This window comes from Myripristis murdjan, chromosome 12, assembly GCF_902150065.1.
Source record: "Myripristis murdjan chromosome 12, fMyrMur1.1, whole genome shotgun sequence".
Classification (NCBI taxonomy): Eukaryota; Metazoa; Chordata; class Actinopteri; order Holocentriformes; family Holocentridae; genus Myripristis; species Myripristis murdjan.
In genome coordinates, this window is record NC_043991.1 from 9,180,408 (window position 1) to 9,202,309 (window position 21,902).

The 21,902-nt window shown below is 42.0% G+C and overlaps 1 protein-coding gene across 2 annotated transcripts in view; it reads left to right on the forward strand.

Moving 5' to 3' along the window:
* Nucleotides 1-21,902, forward strand: part of tsc1b (TSC complex subunit 1b) — a 43,336-nt gene that overhangs the window by 17,704 nt on the left and 3,730 nt on the right. For both annotated transcript variants that reach the window (XR_003929083.1, XM_030065208.1), the window contains exons 10-21: nt 935-1,100; nt 1,242-1,363; nt 4,592-4,688; nt 5,577-5,684; nt 9,067-9,706; nt 11,187-11,230; nt 13,360-13,526; nt 14,161-14,343; nt 15,504-15,614; nt 18,042-18,164; nt 20,630-20,817; nt 21,449-21,622. Coding sequence is in view for 1 of the 2 variants with exons in the window: in XM_030065208.1 (XP_029921068.1) it covers nt 935-1,100; nt 1,242-1,363; nt 4,592-4,688; nt 5,577-5,684; nt 9,067-9,706; nt 11,187-11,230; nt 13,360-13,526; nt 14,161-14,343; nt 15,504-15,614; nt 18,042-18,164; nt 20,630-20,817; nt 21,449-21,622 (2,123 nt within the window). In the remaining variant the exon portion in view is untranslated. The remainder of the gene's footprint in view (nt 1-934; nt 1,101-1,241; nt 1,364-4,591; nt 4,689-5,576; nt 5,685-9,066; nt 9,707-11,186; nt 11,231-13,359; nt 13,527-14,160; nt 14,344-15,503; nt 15,615-18,041; nt 18,165-20,629; nt 20,818-21,448; nt 21,623-21,902) is intronic.

A 21,902-nucleotide genomic window follows, 5' to 3' on the forward strand; every position in this document is an offset into this window, starting at 1 on the left:
ATTTAAAGCGAAAAAATGGACTTAGCAGTCATCTATTATGGATGTGAGAGGAACCATTCCAGCTCACAGGCTTAATTCCTGCAGCAGTCAATATGCCCATGTCTGCTGATGTGTCCTTGAGCAAAACGCTGAACCTCTACCTGCTCCACTGTCACTGTAACTTTAATAAATTTCAGAATTTAAATTTAGTCACCCGATATAGTTTATTTTGCTGGAGGAACATGCACACAAAACGTAGACTTGATTTTAAGTGTACCACCACTATTGATAGCAAACTACATTGGATACATTTAATTCTTATTTTTTACTACTGCAGCCAGTAATAATAAGGATGCAGTGATCCCTGTGGAGAAACTCCCTTTTTTTTTTTGCTCCCTCCACAGGGAGATCAAAGTTGAGGGTGAGCTACAGAGCAGCAGCCCTGGAGCTGCGAGGGACTCAGTGTCATGCTCAATGACACCTCAGTAAGATGGATGCGTCAGACACAAGGGCTTGAAGCTGGCTCCTTTGTTATAAAAACAGACTGTGCTTACTCACTGTACCACACCGCTGCCCCACTGTTGCCCCTCAACATTTGGCAAGAATGAAATATTTGATTTTGCTGCTGTTCATGAACACATCTTTGACCTGAACAAAACTTTAAGGCTCAACCAAGCTAATGTTTCACTGTGCATAATGCACAGTGTACCATTCTGGTACACTGTGCATTGAATGTTTGTTAGCCTTTCAGCAATTCCCCGTGACCTCATGCGTAATGTTACACGACTCCTGATCTCTGTGCTGAGGGGCCAGCCAGGCACAAATGCAGTGTCAATAGGGAACAAGCAAGTTGTTTTGCACTTTGTATTTAGCATTGTCTCTTGGCTATGTCTTTATTGTGATGTTTTACATCATCGCTATCAGATTTTGTCTAATCATCTCATATTCCTCGTAGAACTCCAGCTGTGAACTCAACTCTTCCTGTGGGGGGAAGGACCCTCTGTGGAGCCCATCCTCCGTGTGCGGCATGGCCACGCCCCCCTCCTCCAGGGGCATGTCACCCAACTTAGAGCTCTCCCACAGTGCCTCACACCTTCCTAGCCGCTTCCACTGCACTTCAGGTCAATACTTACCTTGTGGTAATATATTTCAGCCGTGCAGTGAAAGTATACTGCTGTCAGAGTTGTGTTGCTGTGTTTTTTTTTTTACTGAAGTACTGTAGTTTTATGTGGCCCTCATACTGACTGTTTTGCTTCAAGCAGGAGGGAAAGGAACGCCTGCCTCCAGCACTCCAGCAACCTCTTCCCCGCCCCCAACACTATCAGACGACTTTCCCATCATATCCCTACCAACCAATACAGTCCAGTCTAGTCCACCAAGAAAGGTATGTTCTCTCCATCTGCAGTATAATGGCCTCAAAACCTTCCTTTGCCCACATTTTTTCAGTGTCTCATGTAGCGTATGATGTTCAGTTGTGCATTTCTGGATTTCCTTGTCGCTTTTGTTAAAAAAAAATCCCTAATGATTGCATTTTTAAATCATTTTGAAGCATTACAAATACAAAAAATCAATTGGATGCCCCGTTTTTTAGTAGATAATGTGATGCCAGCCTAGGTCAAACTGTCTTGCTGTGTCTTGATCTGATTGTCTTGATTTTATCAAACACAGATTTTTATCTTGGATAATTGAGCACTCTGGTTTTAAAATAAAGTGAGCAGAAGTAGAGAGTTGAAACCATGATCAGCCGGCCAGTGTGTGCTTGGCCGGCTCAACTCATTTCCTGCATGGCCCTCCAGCTGTTGGTGCCCCTGGAAGTGCATCTCTGAAGTTCTTTCCTGAGCTTAGTTCAGGGTGCTCACCCTCCCTGGCTCGGTTGCTGTCTCTCCAGCTGTTGCTCCTGGACATTACCGGCCCAACCCAGCTGCACTGGCTTTGTCATCCATTTTGCGATGCAGCTTGGACTCTTAATCAGTGATGTAACCTGGGGTCATCGAGTGTTTCGGGTCTTTCAACATCATGCGCCCTCGTCCTTGTGGCACGGCCGGGGGTTATCAGGCCCCAGCTTGTGTCCAGGTAGCTTGTGAAGTCCACAGATCATCCCCCATCTGCAGCCATGTTGATGCGTACTTACTTAACATACTTTAACACATTTTAGCATTGAGATGTAATGCTGCCAAAGCCTTGCAAATTCAGATGAATGCATGACAATTGGCCATTTTACACCATTGTGTTAAAAAAAAAAAAAAAAAAAGTGTTTTATTTATGGTGCCAGGATATGAATTTTCTTGGCTGTACTTGGTCGTGGGATATCATACCACAAAATATTGTCACAACTTAGCAAGAAGAAGCAACTTTGTGCTCGCATTTGACCTTTGTATGTGTCTCATTTACTCCAGCAATGGTCCAGTGGTAGATATCATCATTATATTTGAGGCCACACCACTGTCCTGTCATATCTTTGCTTTCCCACTTGATTTCATCTGCACTGTGTTTGGTCTGCACTCGCATGTGAAGCGCAAGTGTTTATCCAGTCCACCCACATGAAGGGCTCCACTGTGCAGACTTGCGTGCTGCTGAGAGAATTTAAAGTAGAGTGCCTAAATGTCTGCTGACAATTTGCATGAGTAGATTTTTTTTTTTTTTTTTTTTTGAAAAATGTGCAAATATTCATGACATTTCTTTTTTCTTTTTTTTTTTCTTTTTATTATAGCTCACAGTAGTGGATGTACTGAGATTTGGCGTTGAACTGATACCTTGTTAAAACTCTCAGCTGCTTCTGGAACTTATCAATGACTGCCTGAGGAGAACTCTCCATCTCCTTTTTTTTTTTTTTGCAGTCATTCTCACTGGTTGACATTCTTTGTTACTCTCTTTTTGATTTTTCTTCTACTTTTTCCTAGTTCGGTTATCCAATGAGCAAATCTCACGCAGGCATTATCATAGTCATGGCTGATCAAGTAGCCATTGCTTTGGTATTTGGCACATTTTCTGTTGGAGACGTCTGGCAGGATGACTGCATACTGCGTTGGTAATGATCTCCCCAAGTTAGTTGTCATGATTTCGCCACATGCTCTGCTGCGTCGCCAGTGTTTGTACCTGGACAATCATCCATGCCGTGGTTTTCCATCGTGCTTTTGATCTGTGAAGTATTTCTCAAGTATATGTGATTTGCTTTTTGTGTTTTTCATATTCTGCAAGCGGCTTCACGTGCTGCATCGTTTCCATTTTGTATTTTCTCCGAGACGGCGCCTGTACACACAACACACATTCAACAGACAAGCCGAACAACAAATATCTAGATGCTTCTCTTTTTTTTTTCCCCCTTGAAGTATTGGGTGGGTTTGAATCATTTGAGTGTCTATACGAGCGTCATTATTTCCCTTTAACTAAGATCTGCCACTGTCCTTGTCTGCTGTGTGTTTTTTCTTCCATCTATCTCTGTCATTTTATAAGTTTACAGCCTCTCCTTATAGCCACATTTAAGCTGCAGATAGTAGGCCTAACCTCTCCATAGAAAAGAAATGATAAATGTTTCTTAATCTGTGTATCTAACACAAAAGTGAACCACATCAATTTGTGGTGTAACTTATGATGCTGACTTAGGGCACATCTCTCGACACAATTGTTAATGCATGAACGCTACATTTCTAATTCATGCTCACTGGGCGCAGGGTTATGTACGGTTTTCTGGTGTTCTTCGGCAAGAAATAGCTCCCAGTAAAACTCTGTCCGCTTGAGGACTGTGGATTATGCTGGGTGTCCATGTTATTGATTTAGGAAAGAGCTGTTGAGTTTTTCCACATGCAATTTTTTTTGACTGTTTGAGCTCCGCAAAAGAGTATCCATCCAGCCCAGTTGTACTGGGGGAACCAAGAGGAGTGGATTGTAACACACTGGAAACCTCACCATATCACACAGAAAGTATCCGAATGGAAGGATTTCACCAGGGATCAAGCTGCTAGTATGCCATAACACAGTAACTTAGCTAACAGAAAAAAAAATCTGAGCGAAAAATTGAGAACCCGGCGCTGATCTCGACTGGAGAACGATAGTCCTGTGTGGTGCAATGAAGCCCGTATTGACTTATCTATGAACAGTTTAAGAACAGAAGAAGGAGTCAGCCAGGCAAAGCAAAGAAAGTTGCGGTCTTCACGGGGGGAATAAAAAGTGAAAATGCCTCACCTAGAGTCGTGTAAGTGGTGTGGGGGAACTGGAGTTTCACTGTCACTGCTGTGACTATTTCTCTGTGGGAAGATGTGCACTCTCCATAATTGAATCGCTAGAGAGCACTGTTAAGGGTGAGATGCTGAACAAAGGTAAAAAGAGTTTTCCCAATACTGACAGTGTTTATGCCATGCTATACTATTTTAGAAAAAGCACATGTTGGCAGGGCTTAATGGCTCTCAGGAATACTTTTTTCTTTGAGTGTCTAGAGTTGGTGGCTTATTTAAAATTAATTTCTTTCTTTCTGTCTTTCTGTCTTTCTTTTTTTCTTACTACCCACTTAATGCTTTTCATGGTTGGTGAAAAGGAAGGTGAAACTGCTAACCACTGAGCCAATGTGCTCCCTGGACTAAATTTATAGCAACGATATTAAATGTGTGACTTTCAGGATCGGCGACAAGGAGAAGCCAGTAAGCCTGCTTTAGTGAGGCAAGACCCAGTGAAGGAGCCGGAGAGGAGTGCAGGAGACGTAGCCAACAACAGAGGTCAGTCACGATGACACTGTCCACTGTGATTTATTCATTGTACTGAAGAAGTGGCGGCCCGTGTCGACTGTAAGAACTTAGCGAAGCCAGCTGCTAAAACCTGATACTAAAACCTGAGTTCTGGGAAAATTTGAGAGGAGCTGTTGATCTTGATTGGCCAACACTTCCAATCTTGATAACATTTCCTCAAAACATCCCAGGGACGTGAGCAGGCTGCAGCCAGAAATGAGGCTCCTAACAGCAGCTGCTGCATCAGCGGTGTTCAAGAGAAAGCTGCTTTTACCCTGCAAACAGGAGGAGGAAAAGCTGCCTCTTTCTCACTGAGAGAAAAACACGTTTATAAAAAATCATCAGAGGCCAACAGTCTGTTAACAATTGGTGGGTTAAACAGGTTAAATGGCCTGATCTGTCACAACTATTTCGATTTGATAGATTGTTTGATTTGGTTTTTAATCAAAGTTTTGTGGTGTTTGGCAGGCACACCACTCGGCTGTTAGACATTTAAAAAAATATATCCCTAAAATGTCATGGCCTTTGGGAGAAATTGGTATCCAGCACATAGACAACTGTGCAGCAAACAAAAAATAATAGTAATCCAAAAAAAATCATGCAAGACTACAATAAGATTCTGATTTTCTATAATACACTTCATACCCTTCACAGGTGGCTCTTCATGTAGTGGAATGGAAACAAAAGCCAGTTCCCAAATTTGATGGGTTGTAAAAAGTCTCAGGTTTTGGGAAGTCCCATGTTACTGTAGTTTGGAAGTTTTTTTGTTTTGCTTTGTTTTGTTTTTTGCTATTTGTGTTTCTAATTTCATACACCGAATTGTGACACATAACATTAACTAATCAGTCATTGCCCTCTACCATGTCCTGTCCTTATCAGATACAGGAGGCGCTGAGAATATCTCCATGACTTTGACGGAGCTGTCGGTCTTCATGAAGAAGCAGGAGCTAGAGCTTCAGCTGAGGATAGAGAAGGAGAGGGAGGAGGGTGAGTACATTGACTTTTTGGCCGAAGACTTGGCGCAGGTAGCAGGAGGCTCAGAATAAGATCTAGTAGTCTTACAGTCAATATGTGATCCAGCATCGAAAAGAGGCACTTTGTGGACTTGGCCCAGGTCAAGTGGGATGCCGAGGAGGGTTGTGTCCCCTTCTTTCCTCAGATCAGCCCGTCAGTGCAAGTTCTAAGTAATCTAAGTTGGATTTTTTCCCCCCTGAATTATAATTTGTTGTTTTTATTTTGCGCCTCTTGTTGTTTGAGATCCACTGATAGTGTCCTATTGCCACACACCCAGAAAGACTCATTGGATGAAGTCAAAGACAGAATGAGCTGTGTGTACACGGCTCACCAGGTGCAATTCTCCAGGCTCAGAATGAAGTAGTAGTCTTGAATTATTCAAAATGTTTCCCAAAGCTTGGTTAAAACTGCATCAGTACCTGTGAAGAATTCTGAGCCGACTGAATGTGCCACCTGCTGGCATAAGCTCGGCACAAAGCCCACAGATAAGTACAAAACTGTGTTCCCACACTGGACACAACCAACAAAACCAGCTTATTCAACACTGGACACCTTTACCACTGACCATTTGAACAGGAAAGAGCAAGGCCAGATAGACAGAGGGCTGAAGCTAAAGGGTTCATGCAGAAAAAGGGTTAAAGTAAGTGAATTCCCTTTGGGGCAAACTGTTGAGCTGGTCACTTCAATTGTTGGAGACTGTGACATCAGACTCATAAGTGGTCAGATTATAAAAACATGTTTCCCAAGGCAATGGTCTGTGACATTAGTGAAAACATTCCTGAAAATATTATCTGACCGCTGAAAAATGAATCAACTCATTCTGCCTGTGGGGACCAATGATATTTGCAGAGAGGAACCAGAACTGCTAAAACAGGATTACGCAGAACTACGAAACAGAACTGGGAAAACTAGAAATTCATTCATTACCAGCTGTTGACAGAGTAACTAATAAGTTTAGCATGTTGCTTGAATTTAAGACATGGCTTTCCACAACTTGCAATTTATAGAGCATGATTTACACTGATCTGGGGATGCAGACACCTTTTCAGAGCAGATAGCCTCCATCCAAACAAGACGAGGAGTTAAATTACTAATGGGCAACTTTCTCTACTTTCTCAATCACCTGTCTGCCCCCCGCCTTGATGGCACACCGCATTCCCATTCTCAAAAACAGTTTCAGCCCCAGGATGACCTTAATCACACACCACCGCCTCAGTGTCAGCCCTCAGATGACGATTCACTGCTCCAGCCTCAGTCCCAATCTCTCCATTCCTCTAGATTACCCTCCTCTCTTCCCCCCCTTTAGGTTCACAGACAAGATGGAAAAACTGGTGAATGCTCAAACTCATCCACCATCCCTTCCTCAGTTTGTCCCAGGCAGCCCTCAGGCAGCACCTCACACAAATCCTTTCCCACGTTAAATTGCATGTCCCCCTCTTCAACTCCTTGGGTCTCATTGTGATGTCCTCCAAACCCTCGACCTTCACTCCAGTCAGCATCATCAAAAACCGTGTGTCACGACGGCATTGCTGATATCAGCGCCACTGACAACTAATATCCCCAGGGTCCTTGGTGCTGCAGAGATTATTGAAATTAACACCCACCAACCCACTAAATGTGGGTAAAAATGAACTCTGGTGGGTAATGTTGGGAATTTACCAGCCGGCTTGGCAGATGAACTTGATGAATCAATTCTGTACAGGCTATAAATATCACAGCATCTGTTTAAGGCAGGATGAAGTCACATTTCGATCCGTTGTTTTGAATTTGGTAGAGTTTCACATTTCCCTCACAAACTGTGTCTCTGTGTCTGGGGATGCAAAGGTGGGAATTTTTTATGGTTTGATAACTGTCTCATAAAATATCATAAAATAAAAAAAAAATAAATTGTTTTATTATTAAATGGAAGTATGTATTAAAAATCTCTTTTGAAAAAAATAAAGTGTGTGTAACCACCACTACAGCGTGCTATAACTATAGCATGTTGCTTTATTTATTAGCACTATAGCATGTTAGATTAACTAATAAATCAAAATAAGTCAGTTGTGAGCTTTGAAAATAATTTCCTGTGGTTATTAATAATTATCATCAAACATACTTAATCTGTTTCACATGAGGGGTGTTGAAAATGATTTTGATGGCACATTTTATGATCGAGGTTTGAACATTTACAATATTTTTTTTTTTTTCTCAGAGATTAAAGTTTTAATAATGTAAATAGTGGACAGAGGTTAACCCTTGATCTGCAGAGAGGGAAGATGGTCGAGCATGTTTGATGCGTTTCCTCCTTTGGGAGCCACTTTGCGTCCACATTTTTTACAAATTGAATATCCATGGAGAACAAACCTCCCATTTGTTTTTGGGATACCCAAAGTAGGCTAATCCACTCTGCTAATTTTATTTATTTATTTATTTTTAATTTCTAAACTTTTTTCACAACAAATAATCAACATTCAATTGCTTTTTTTTTTGGCATAATAACACATAATGCCATAAAAAATCTATACCATAGACAAGCAAATGTATATGTTTGATAATCGTCAATTTTCATAGCGTGGTATACCGTGAAAATGGTATACCGATGCAGCCCACAGCTAGATCTATACTATGTCTAAAAACAGGCTTATCTGAATATTTCTAATCTAAACTGACAAGGTAATAGGAGGAATGTATGCATGGAAATATTTCACATTTGTTTCAGCTGTGTATAAGAGTGCTTATCTTTTAATGGAATGCATACAGCGGGTCTCCGTCTCGTTTATTTAGAGGAAAACATTTTGGCTTGTGGAAATTCAGACTGGCTAGTAACTTTAAAATGCAGTAGCCATGGAGGCTGGTGATACACGAAGTTGATTTCAATCCCTGTATAAATGGGGTATTGGGTTTAGGTTAAAGGTCAATGACACCTTTACATCCCTGTTACTGTCCTGTATCGCACCGTGTGTAGAGTGAAGCTTGTCAAAGTTAGGAGTTTGATTCTCACTTCAGCCAGCCATAATAAAAAAAAATATTTGCATCTACAGTACTATAAACCACTTTGAATTAAAAGCCTCCAACAAATGGCATATGTTATGTTGCTAAAGCTACCTCCTTAGGCTTAAACAATTGTTCTCTCGAGTAGAAAAGAGGGAAACGTAAAACCTCTGTTTTTTTTTTTTGTTTGTTTGTGGGTCAGCTTTACAGTTTTGCTGCAAGTACTTGGCACCTGTTGTGAGCGCAGAAATTCATAAGCTCCGGCGGTACATTGACATTCAGAACATACATTCAGATTTAACTCCACCGCAATCCTCCTTATGTTCTCCTCTGTTTGTTTTGTGTTGTTTTGTTTTGGTTTGATTTTTTTTTTCTGCTCTAGCTGCCATCACAGAGGAGCTGCTGAAGATCACTGAGGATAAGCAGGACCTTCCTGGCCTGAGGGGCTTCGACTCCCCTTTCTATCACACCACTGAGACTCTGACCGGCAGCCAGGCACAAGAGAAAACCCTCTCCAACACCCAAGCCGGTGGCCTCATCCACGACACCCACAATGTGGTATCTGCTCCAGAAAAAGCAGAGAGCGCTGCAAGTACGAGCGGTGCTGGCAGTGTAGGAGGCGGAGGAGCCGGGGACAGCAGGGGGTCAGGCCTGGGCCTTGAGCAGTCATGGTCCTTCCAGTCGGTTTTCACCCCCATCGATCACCACCTGCACCGAAGCCCTTCTGCCCCGGATGATGAGGGGGGCAAGTTTGGCCTGTTCTCCCCGAGCCCGTGCAGTAAGACCCCAGCCTCGCTGCCCTATGAGACCTTTTTTGACCTGGCTTTGCCCAGGGCGGCCTCGCTCTTTGTGGGCAAGAAGACCTTGGAGGCAGTGCACAGGGCAGCGATGGAGAGGCTGTCACAGCGAGAGGAAGGGTTGGAAGACGGGGAAGAGGAAGGGGTGGTGTCTGCTTCGCCACTGGAGGTGCTGGATCGCCTTGTTCAGCAGGGGAGCGACGCCCACGATAAGGTTCTCAAGAGGTGAGGGGCTAAACATTTCATTCGACTCCAAATCCTAGCAGTCTGACTGAACTTCAGTGCTTTTTTATCTGTTGAAGCTGTCGGGCCTGTGTTCTGTGAGTGATGTTGTCAATATGTGACCCGTGTTGAGCAATCTGGGGGAAGTGAAAAGTGTGTTTTGATTGAATGCTCGCTGTGCAGAGCTTGGCCGTGTTGTTTCCAGTCTATTACCATGGCCCAAAGGAAACACCCAGTTTCAAACAACTGCGAGCATTGTTTAATACCCTGCCCCCACTTCTTTCTCCACATACACACACACACACACACACGCACACAAACAGGGAGCCAGTCCTCGGAGCCAGTAATACAACAGCAGAGACAGTGTCAGCAAAGTCAGTGCTGGGCAGAGAACAATCTGGCTTTGCTCATTTCATCACCCATCACCCCCCCACACACACACACCCCACCCCACCCTCTGCTATCTTCACCAAAGTTGAATGACAAAACATAGCTTGCTGGAAGGAATGTAATCAACTGAGACAGAGGGCCTCTTCCCGAGTCCCAAGGTGTGTCTCTAAATCTAGGAAAATACAATTCCAACTGTGCTGACCTCCAGTCCGTGCAGTGTTTCTCTTTTGAATTTTCGTAGAAGTGCTGGTGAGGGGAAGAAATGCCTTGGGGTGAGGTTCAGGTTGGGGGGGAAAAAATACAAATGAATTTTGATTGTAGCCAGTGGACAAATCAGTGTGCAAATACAGTACTTTTACATGCACACTCATTTTCCCACTGTTATTCCAAGTATGACAATATTATGACTTTGATATGGATCATGTGAACGGTATATTCTGTTTGGATATTCCTAATAAGGCCTCTGATTAACAGACATGGGATGTAATGATATTATTTTGGTTTTAGGAGCATTCTTTGGTCATGCGTACAGCGCATTCGGACCGTGCGTCTCAATTGGCATTTTTGAGCGCAGTTTGCCACACATAGCCTCCTTCCTGTTTACGATCCGCTCCGTGCTGTAAACAAACCGACTAGCCGACAATTTGCAAGGCTAGGGTAGAGATGCATTCACCAAAGAAAAGCCCTCATATCTGGTTGGAAGGAGACACACACCTACTTTTAAACATCCGGAAAGACTTGGATCAGAGTGTGTACGGCTGCGTGTAAATGGGAATATTTGCAGAATATTCATTTTTATTTGCCATGTGAACAGCTTAGTAGGAATCTTGTGTTTTTCAGAATAAGGGCCAAAAAAAAAACAGAATATTTTGTCGTCACTGAGTTCATGTTCAGATTGGTCCTGTTTTGCTTGTTTTCTGATCACATCCTGACTGACATGACAAAACAACAAAATACCCAGAACCAATGAGAGAGGTCAATTATATAACATGTTACCAGTGCGTTTTGACCACGTTAACATGTTAAATATGACGTAGGAAGGTTGATTAGGTGCTGATATGTTTCTCACTGTCTAGCTTTTTTTTCTTTCCAGATTACCATTGCCAAGTAAATCAGCTGACTGGACGCACTTTGGAGGTAAAGAAATCACACCACAACACTGTTGTGCACAGATAAAAGACTCCATTATAAACTGCAGATGTAGCATTATCTATAACAAGGCATGACCGGAGATTTGTCACGAGTATTGTAACATGACAGGCATGTTACAGCATTACCCAGTTAGATATGGAACCTGTATTAGGATTTATCAAAACGCGAGGTTCCCACAGTCATGCAGAACCTGGAAAAATGCAAAACTTGTGAAAATTGTGTTTTCCGTGTCTGAAAAAAGTTATAGAAAATGCTCCACATCCATGTTTGTATAGTTAGGTGTTTAAAATTGGCTTTGTATGGGACTTTTTACAAAGATGGAGCCAGTATTTTGATTTATTCTATGACAACGTTTAATGGGAAGACCAGGCTCTATGATCATTTGCAGAGTTGACTGTCTAGATTTGAGGTATGCGATTTCCTCCCTCTGTCCTTACCTCCCTGCATTCAGTCAACCAGAACAAGAATCTAATTCTCTCCAGCTGCAGTCCGCACAGTAGAGCGACTCTGTTTTTTCCCCTCATATCTATGTGCCAACTTATATTGGAATTATAACACCGGAATTGAATCAGCTCCCCTGGTTATTCAAATGATAGGAGTCATGTACTTTTGATTGCATGAGAAACTCAACCCCACAAAGAGCTTGTGGTTAGCTTATGTAAGCTCTTCAGATGACTGTTGAGGTCTTGGGAGCAAGTTCCCAAGAGCCTTTATCACCGTCTGTTTAAATGCTGTCTCTCCTTATCTGTCCTTTCATCCATGTAAACAAGTAAAGCTCTGTGTTCGACGTTGCACTGGCCCATTGAAGTGTTTTTTTTTTTTTTTCCCTTGCACATGAGGCACTATTTGGTAGGGGCACATGAAACGAGGAGTACTGCAGTTCTCAAATTTAAATTGTCTCCCAGTTTAGGTAATTATTTAACCTTTAGTGGACCAGGTAGAGTTTCAGTGGTCAGTAAAGCTGCATAAAACAAGACTATATCAAAGTTACAAGCAAGGACAACAAAGAGAGGGCAACAAACATCTACTGTGCAAAAAACACCTGCTTAAAGCATGAACAATTGATTAAAAACACCCAATGTAAGACCTCAGAATGACAGAACAGCTAATTAAAATTATACACAAAGACCAATAGCATTGAATTCCAAGTACTTTAAAGTTGAGACACCTTGACCATAGGATATAAATCGATATAAATCGTCGGTTTCAGGTCTCTGTAGGGAATTACAAGTGGGAGTCCTGAGATTTTTGTCCCTCAGTATTTGTTAGAAATGTTTAAAAAGTTTATATTATCCTCAGGAACTCAGTTTTCAGTATGTAACATTGTCATGATTCAGACTTCCCGCTGTGCAAATGTACCATCTGATTTATAAGAACCAAATGAAGATTTTTCAGTCTTATTTTCATTTTATTCTTAAAAAATGCAGACGGCAGCATCTTAAAAGTTGGAGACGTGTTACTGTAAGGTTGCCGGTTCAAAACCCCAGACCAGCTGGTGAAGTCTTATTGGGGGAATGTGATTAAGTAATTCCCTGTAAAACCTTCACCGGCAGCTATCGAGATGCCCCCAGGCAAACAGTGGAGCTGCTCAGTGGCCAAAAGTGGAAGCCTGTGGTCGTCCTGGCTGCTTCCCAGATGTGTGTGTGTGTGTGTGTGTGTGTGTGTGTGTGTGTGTGTGTGTCTGGCTGAATGTGGATCTCAGTGTTGCTGAGAAAGCATCCAGGCTCAGTGAACTCTACAGATTTTTTTTTCATCCTCATAATTAGACATAAACAACGCCAATCTTTTCGTTCCTGTAACATGGCTTTATTTTCCTCATTTTTTCGTATTACAGTAATCGCAGCACAATAACAACCATATGTCTGCTGTGATATTTGAATCCACAATCTTCTCCATGGCTTGGCAAAATCTCATTTTTTAAATCTTCTTAAAACTTCTTTCCCCAGACAGGCTTTCCTATTATTTCATCTTGTTTATTATACTTGCATAGCCTGGAGTCTCTTCTTTTACTAATGTATTGTTGTTATTATTATTATTATTAACAACATTATGCTTATTTGTCATTTGTCACGTGCATGACCCTGTTAACTGCATTTTTACCGTGGCCTCCCAAGGCTCGGCTCCCCTGGATGAGCTCCACACACTGCGCAGCCAGCTGCTCCTGCTGCACAACCAGCTGCTGTACGAGCGCTATAAGAGGGAGCAGCACGCCGTCCGTAACCGACGCCTCCTCCGACGCATCATCAACGCCACCGCGCTGGAGGAGCAGAACAATGCTATGGTAACCTTGCATGCACTGCTCATCCCAGTTTATCCCATTTGTAAATTATTATTATTATTAGTAGTAGTAGTAGTAGTAGTAGTAGTATTATCAGAAGCAGGCTTGATGCTCACAACATGTGTTTTAAGATTGAACAGAACAAGAAAGAGGAGAAAACACATGATAACGTGTCATCGTGTGTGTGCAGGTGCACAGGCTGTTGATTTTCTTATTGGAGACCTGTGTTGCACAAACACACATACAACATAATGCCAACTGTCAAAAATCATAACAATTTCAAATGCCTTTTTCCCCTATGAGATAGTACCTGACAATGTGTGAATTTTTCTAATTAAATGACAGTTGCCATCGATGCTGTTACGTCTCCAGAGCTGACATGCAGACACACAGTGGAGCATTTATGAAACAATTCAACTTAAACCATAAAGAATTTATGCCAAATATTTGGAAAATCTTCAAAATTCTTTTGTGTTTGATGAATAAAATGTTTCAAAGTGTGTGTTAGTGCGTGTCGCTCCCCTCAGTGAAGGACCTGCTGAATGAACCATTTAAAAGCATTTGTGATTTCCCCTCAGACATTTGAAAACTCACCTGCATTTCATGTACTTTCAACTGTGTGTGTGTGCCACTACAGAAGGACCAGCTAAACCTGCAGAGTGTGGATATCATGTCTCTGAGGGAGAGTCTGCAGGTGGAGCAGCAGCGTTACAGGCAGCTGTGGGATGACCGGGAGACCGTGGTGACCAGGCTGCACAGCCAGGTCAGGCAGCTGCAGCAGGGACGAGACGACTACTACACCAAGAACCAGGAGCTGCAGGTACACCATCACTCACACACATTCACACTGACATGCTTATTTACATTATTGTACACAAATACACATACACACACAGTGGCGTTTGACCAGTATGCATCTTTGAACGCTGGTACTGATGTATTTTAGACTGATGTTGCTTATAGCTGATATTTTGTAGGTAGAATGACATGTATTCATTGTTTCCCAGTTTATTCATGTCAGAGTGGAAAACGCTGCAATACAGCAGGTAGACCATAACAGGATACTAAAATGATCCACTGAAATCCAGATTAATTATATTATTTTTCAAGGGGTCAGCAGCTCTTTAAGGCAGGGTGGCCTCGCTATGCGTTTTTTCAGTGTATGGAAAAACGAGGAGGAATGAGGAATGAAATGAGGAATTAATTTCTAAAAAAGCATAACTAAGCAAAAGAGTGAATAAGATATGTAAAGAAAATACAATTTAGCTGCAGGTTTTACAGATGAGGGAGTGAGAATCCTCCATCATACTTGCTGTAGACAAGACGACTGGCTGAAATTCAATAGTTAAACTTGTGTGTACAATAATTACCTCAATACATGATCCTCAAATTATCTTTGACTCTTATTTTGAACGGCTTTAGAAAGACGAGGCCGTTGTGATGAAAGCTGGTTTACAGTACGCGTTGCTGCAGTGTAGTTGTACGTAAAATATTCCCGGCAGAAAGTAGATTTTATGACATAGCCGCTGCAGCTGCAAACACACACATTACAAGACTGTAACATGTGCACAATCACTCAAATGCTGGCTGGATATTTAAAACGCCACCACTAAAGGACTTGGGTGTCACGAACCACATCAGGTTTCAAATTCTGCCAGTTGCAGCTTAAATCAGCAATGACCTGATACAGTGGTTTAACCTTCACCTATAGATATGCATTTACATGAACACAGTCCGTAATTATATAATATACATACATATATAAAAATATGCACACACACACAAATATTAGTGTACAGACACACCCATACATACATGCATGTTTGCATACATGAGCTTCCTGTTCATAAGGTTGCACAGTGTAACCAAATCACATGCACATGCATTAAGAGCTCCATCACAACATTTACACAGCTATTCTGCCAACGGAACTGAATGTCTGTGTGTGTGTGTGTGTGTGTGTGTGTGTTGTCTCGGCAGAGCAAGCTACAGGAGTGCCAGAAGAGGATGGATGAGCTGGAGGCGGAGCTTCAGAGGGCCAACAACAAGGTGTGCCACACTGGTCACCTCCTCAACCAGATGACCATTAAGGTAAAGACATACGTACATATATACGTGATAATTTCAATATTTTGGACAGAAACCGTACATGAAGCAGTATGTTTTCTTCTGGTAATGTTTGAAAAATGTTTTATGAGTATAAAAAAACTCAGAATGCCTGTTTTTCTATGAGTTTCAACAATTGACTTGAACATTTTTGTTTATTTAAGAGCTTATATCATGTTCATTTTGCATTTTTTATTTGCATCAGTAAAATAGTTTCTGCTCCTGACAATGACCGTTGTGCACCAAAGCCTGCAAATGATGATTATATGCTCAACATTTGACTATTTACAACCAAACCCTGCCTACACAATGGAGGATGCCCACTTTTTTAGGCAACATCCTCTTCAGTTTGGTTCTGTGGTGGTTCAGTGATTTGATTCTCTGTCCTCCAGCTTCATGTTTCCACATGCATAAACCAGCACACATCGGTTTTTAAGTCATAAAAGAAGTCTTACCTATGTGTTCTTATCAGTTTTGTGACTAATGACAGTTAAACATCAAGTCTTTTGAATGTAAATTAATCCAGTAGGAAAGACATGGGCAAATCAATACCTTGGCGCAGATTGCTACTAATTCATTATCATTTCATTATCAATATCATTTCTGCTACAATACAAGTCACTAAGGCTGAATGATATGGTGAAAAAATAATTTTGCATTTATTTTGACAGATATTGTGATTGTGATACGATTCACAAATTTAGCGCTAATGCAAATTTTTGCATCATTATTTTCATTTTCACTGACAAAACCGTTAGAATAATGACAAATTGCTTTTTATTGGGGTCCAAACATGTCTCTAATGTCTGCAGAATTCGATTTGTAGGCCAGAGCATCCCTGTAGTAGAGTACTCCACAGTACTATTTATACTGGTATTTCTGGCACATTTTTCTTTCATCAAAAAATTGCAGCTCCTGTGATTTGGATCTTGCACTTGGCCGTACTGCGATTATGATGTTTTTGATAAATTGCTCAGTCCTACCAGCTACCACTACTCTAATGTGTTCGACTGTTCCACCAAAACAAACGTGGGGCTAATTTCAGAGAAATTAGAGAAATTACACTGCAACCACTGTAAGGGCAAACCAGGACAGGCCTTGAGTCATCAAAGTGGAAAGGTGACAGACAGTTGAGTCAAACTTCAGGAGTCACCGCGCACGTCCGAGTCCTGCCACGCCTGTGTGCACTGACCCAGGGGCTGGTTGCCTTGGAGATGCAGTCTCTCCCTCTCTATTTTTGGGTCAGCCACATGGGGTTCTTGGTATTTTTGTGCCTCCTGGGGTCTTTCTGTCTGTTACACTACTCCAACTCAGACAAACGGTGATCTTGAAAAACAAGAACCCGTCGATTCAGGAAATAGGCATTTCCAGAATGTTGCGATGATGACTTCTAATTTAAATCATGTATTTTATTCATTGTTGTCTTGTAGAAAATGAAATTAAGTATTTGTAGTCTAATATGTGTTATCAATGGGGTGGGAGCTTATACACTTATAGGCATGTACACAACAAACACTAAACGTGCAGTAAAAATCTATAAACAAAACACTTTATTTCCTTTTTAAAAAAGACCTTTAAAACACAGAATCCTAGTAAACTTTACAGTACAAGTAAGTAAAAAAACATCATTGAAGTACAAAATGCCTTGCAGGAAAACCATAGCTTCCAGGGTTAAGAAAGTGCATGACGTCTGTGCTGCCTTCCTTAAGTGTGAACTAAAATTAAAAGCCGTCTCCCAATAAAATACAGAGTCTCTTTTATTGGCTGCACGTTTTGATAAATAAATGCCGGTTCCCGATAGAAGCTGGGTTACATCAAACATCCACATCAAATCTCAGCACTCTTGTGGTGCGTCAGGCTGTTTAACCACCGCTTGTTGACAAACTATGGAGCAGGGGACAGTTTCTCCTGCAGATGAAAAGCTCATTTCTCTGGGCTGCAGGTTTTCCCCTCACATCCTTCTCACTTCTGCGGGACACAACCAGCACGGGCTGAGGCACTGGTATGATTTAGAGTTGATAATTCTCAAACTGAACTCTGTCCAGCTCAGATTCGATAATTATTCCAACAGGTGTGAGCCAGTCGGATGGGTGTTTCTTTGGTGTCGGTCTGGTGTGTAGTAAAGTGAGATAGATACAGAAAAGAATAAGAAAAAGCGGGAGGTTTTTGGCAGATTTCCCCCTTCGCCATGACTAGACAATGTTATGTCTGTTAACGGCAGATTAAAAATCAGTAGGCTCCGATGAGCAAAGTTGCACAGTCCTGCACGGCGCTGGTGCAGTCTGATCTGTGATGACTAATTCCAGGCCCGTCCATTATTGATTTATTCCCAAATGTTTTTGACAGGTTTTATTTGTAGCTTAATTGCTGTTTTGTCCTCCATCGTCATTGGTTGTCTTGTGTGTCCTTCAGCTGAGCAACAGTGAGAGCACCCAGCAGCAGATGAGCTTCCTGAACAAGCAGCTGCTGCTCCTGGGGGAGGCCCATAAGCTGTCCATGCAGGAGTTGCAGCACGCAGGCCCTGACAATACAAAGGTAGGGTTGAAAAGAGTGTGTATGTGAGTGTGTGTGTTTGTGCATCTACGCATAAAAGCTGCAGAGAAGACATACTGAGGTGAAAAAAGGGACATTAATTGGGATTATTGGGCATATAGTAAGGCCATCCCAGTAAAGTGTTGTCGTCTTAGTTAACAGCGGCTGTAACATTGCTAGTTTCAACCTGGCACACACACTAAGGCTTCCAAAAACCGGCTGCCAGGTGGAGACCCCGCACATAAAAACGATCTTCACTGATTTCCTCGCTCCTGTGCAGTAAAAGGCTCATAACAGACGAGTTCACGAGCTCAGCATGCCACGCACCTACGGACAGTATGTGCCGACCGGTTGTCACAAAATATAGAAAAAAAAAGGAACATAGTTTCAAGCCACAAAACCAACAAGGAAAGGAATAGGAAGTCTAATTTTATTCACTGATATAAAAGCAATAGTCTAAAACCAGACTTGTTAAAAACATCTGTTAACATAGTCTAAATTTAAAATGTCCCATTAAAGACGCCTGATGTCCAGTTCAGTGTTTTCTAACAGCTCATTCACACTATCTACAGTTAGACCCTGTTCAGACTGCCAGGCTTAATCGTTTTTTTTTGGTATATCCAAGCTGTGTCCAGATTGAGTTTCGAAAGTTTGGACAAAAAAAAAAAAACACACTCAATGTCATTGGAGGTGGTTTGAAATGCGATTCCAATTGGATTTCCACAGATGTGTCTCAGACGCTCAAATAGGATTTCAAACTTTCTTTTTGCGTCACGTGCCTTGCAACACACAAACATCAAATCCAGAGTGACACAAGTGCACCTGAGCGGCGTCGTGATGAATACCAGCCCCCTCTGTCGCTGAGTTTGTCAGGTGCAACGGAGGAGCTCTGCACAGTGACTTGACAGCGCTGTTGTTTGGAGGGCGAGATGATGGATCTCCGTTTCTCATGCCTCCTTGTTGGAAAACGACATCACCAGCCTGCATCGTCACCAACAACTCGTGCAGATAGATTGGTGATGTCTGGACACACAAATCCAATCTGATCATTTGCAAATAATAGTGCAGACAGTCTGTCTTAAACATCTGATTTGAGAAACAAATCTGATTTGCCTAAAGTCTGAACAAAGCCTTAGCTCCCCTCCCTTTAGTTCAGAGCCCAGCAGCACTTGATGAGTGCAGTCCGATCCTGGGAACTATGTGGAGACGACTCCCGGGAAAGCAGCCTTCCATCTGGCAGCAGCTCTCCGTCCACTCCTGGGAGTCCTGGAGAGACCGGACTTTTATGGGAACCTTTAAATTTGGACAGTGGTGCCGCTGTTTTTAACCAGCATTTGTTTGTTTTTATTATTTTTGTGTGAGGAAATAAAATACAACTTTGACCCTCTAGTCCTCTCTTGGAGACTGCTATTCTCTTGCTGTTGGAGCCGGCAGCCAAGCTGATAAATATCAAACATACATGATTTAAATCAAAGCATTTCCAAGTGGCCCCAAGCAGATCTGCTTCACCATGAAAATCACCTCACATCGCACCTTACTCAGGACAGATTTTTTTGCTTGGTGTGGGACCACCCTTTGCTAACAGTGGCTTAAGTTATTTTGTTCTCCATCTTCAGTAGTCCTATCAGAATTTGTCTAGTCTTGACAACGCTGACCTGTTGAGAGTTTTGTCCTCCTTACATACTGTGTGACAGTGAGATTGAAATCAAGATCACCTTTGTGACCCTAACCCTAACCCATAGATAGCTCTGTTTAGTGTGCATGTTAACACTTCAGCATATATTATTTTAAAGGACCACATCGGTGTTTTTACATATTTTAAATATACTTTACATTCCTACCATGCTAAACCATTAGCTTGTACACTGGACTGAACAATCGGATCCAAACACAAGATGATTTTGGTGTCAATGCTCTGTTCAGATATTTTGAAAGGCGACCAATGGACCAAACTCCTAACATTACTAGCCCACGTTTTAGAAATGTAATATCACATCATACCCGTTTTCCAAATGAAACAGTCTGAGTGATGATTCTCTGCGCTGTTACCTTTCAAAATTTCAGACTCAAGCATTCAGTTAATAATAATGAATATTCCCACTTCATTATGTGATTCATTGTAGCTCAATAGATGGAGCATGGCCACATGTACCTGTGCACAATAAAGCCGCTATTTCTGCTGGTAGCACCGTTTACCTGATTATATAGTGACACACCCTCTAAAAATCTGATTTACCTGTGGCATGTGGTTATCATGAGTATTTACTTTTTAAACTAGCACCCTGACAGAACAGTATACACTCTATCATTAACTACTAATGTGTAACTGTGTTCACACTTGAAGAAATGAGTTTGCAGTGCATAATGTTCTGCTTGCTGTCTGTACACCATCTTACTGTGATTGCATTGTATCGGCGTATGGTCACAAATGACCCACAACAATACCCCCTTCTCTGTCTGGTGTGCAGGAAGCCCAGATGCTGCAGGTGTCCTTTGGGAAAGAGGTGGAGACCCTGAGGCAGAGCCTGCTGGTGCAGAGCCAGAAACTTGAGGCGGCGCAGCAGAGAGTTGCTGAGTTGGAGACCCACCTCTCCAAGAAGGAACACCTCATTGCTGAGCAGAAGAAGTTCCTTGAGGATGTGAAATGCCAGGCTAAGTGAGTGCCAGTTTGGCTTTGCTGGGTTTAGTTTGAGCTGACGAGTCCACACATGAAATCGTGTTCAGATTAAAAAAAAAAAAAAAACTGTTCAAGTAGTTTAAGATATCAGCATGAATCGTTATGAATCTGGGTGAGTTGACACAAAAGGTATGTCAGTTTATCTGAGACATTCTTCTCTGAAGCACTGTTAAAGGGCCTGATTTTAATGTATCAGCATCATTGATAGGATGATGTCAGATTATAGTAAATTAGACTGCAGCAGAATTGATTTTCATTGATGTCCTCAGGAGAGAAAGTTCATTTACAAAGTTTACTGCAACAGCAAGGAAAACTTAAAGACACTTATCCAAGTAGTTCAGACATCACATGGTTTTATTTATATTAATAGAAGCAGGTACAACTCCTGTGAAAGTGTGCAGTGCAGCATCTAATTTTGGAAGTCAGTCACCTGTTCCTATGCCTGTAATGTCCAATTACTCTCTCTCGCCCTCTCTTTCCTGTAACTTTCTCGTTTTTCTTAATGTATTTCTCTCCCCCTGCATATCTTCACATTTTCTCTTTCTTTCTCCTCATTTGATTCTCTATTTTTCTTGTTCTTTTTCTCTGTCTGCCCCCTTTCCCTCTCTAGGGCTGAGCTGCAGGCGTCGGAGAGCAGGTATCAAGCCCAGAGGAGAATCACACAGCTCCTCCAGACGGAGCTCCTGCAGCTCTATAGCAGAGTGGAAATGGAGGCTCCGGCCAGCACCACCACCAGCTCACCACCAGGGGGCAGAGCTGACCCACACACTCCTGCTGAGTCCAGGTGAGGCCAAGGCTTCTACCACACAGAGTAGAAATGAGTTTTCGTGGAGAGTTTTAAGGATTATATCATTTTTTTTATAACAGTCATATGGTAATTTGCTCTAAAGACATTTTGTCGAGTATTTTGCTTTCCCTACACTGCATCATTGTCTCATGCAGCACAGAAGTTAAGACGCACATTTTTATAAACATGGCAAAAACATTTAGCTGATGACTTTTGCAATGATTATGCAATTGTAATTTGGTTAATTGGTTTGTTGGAAGTCCAGTGGGGATTATGA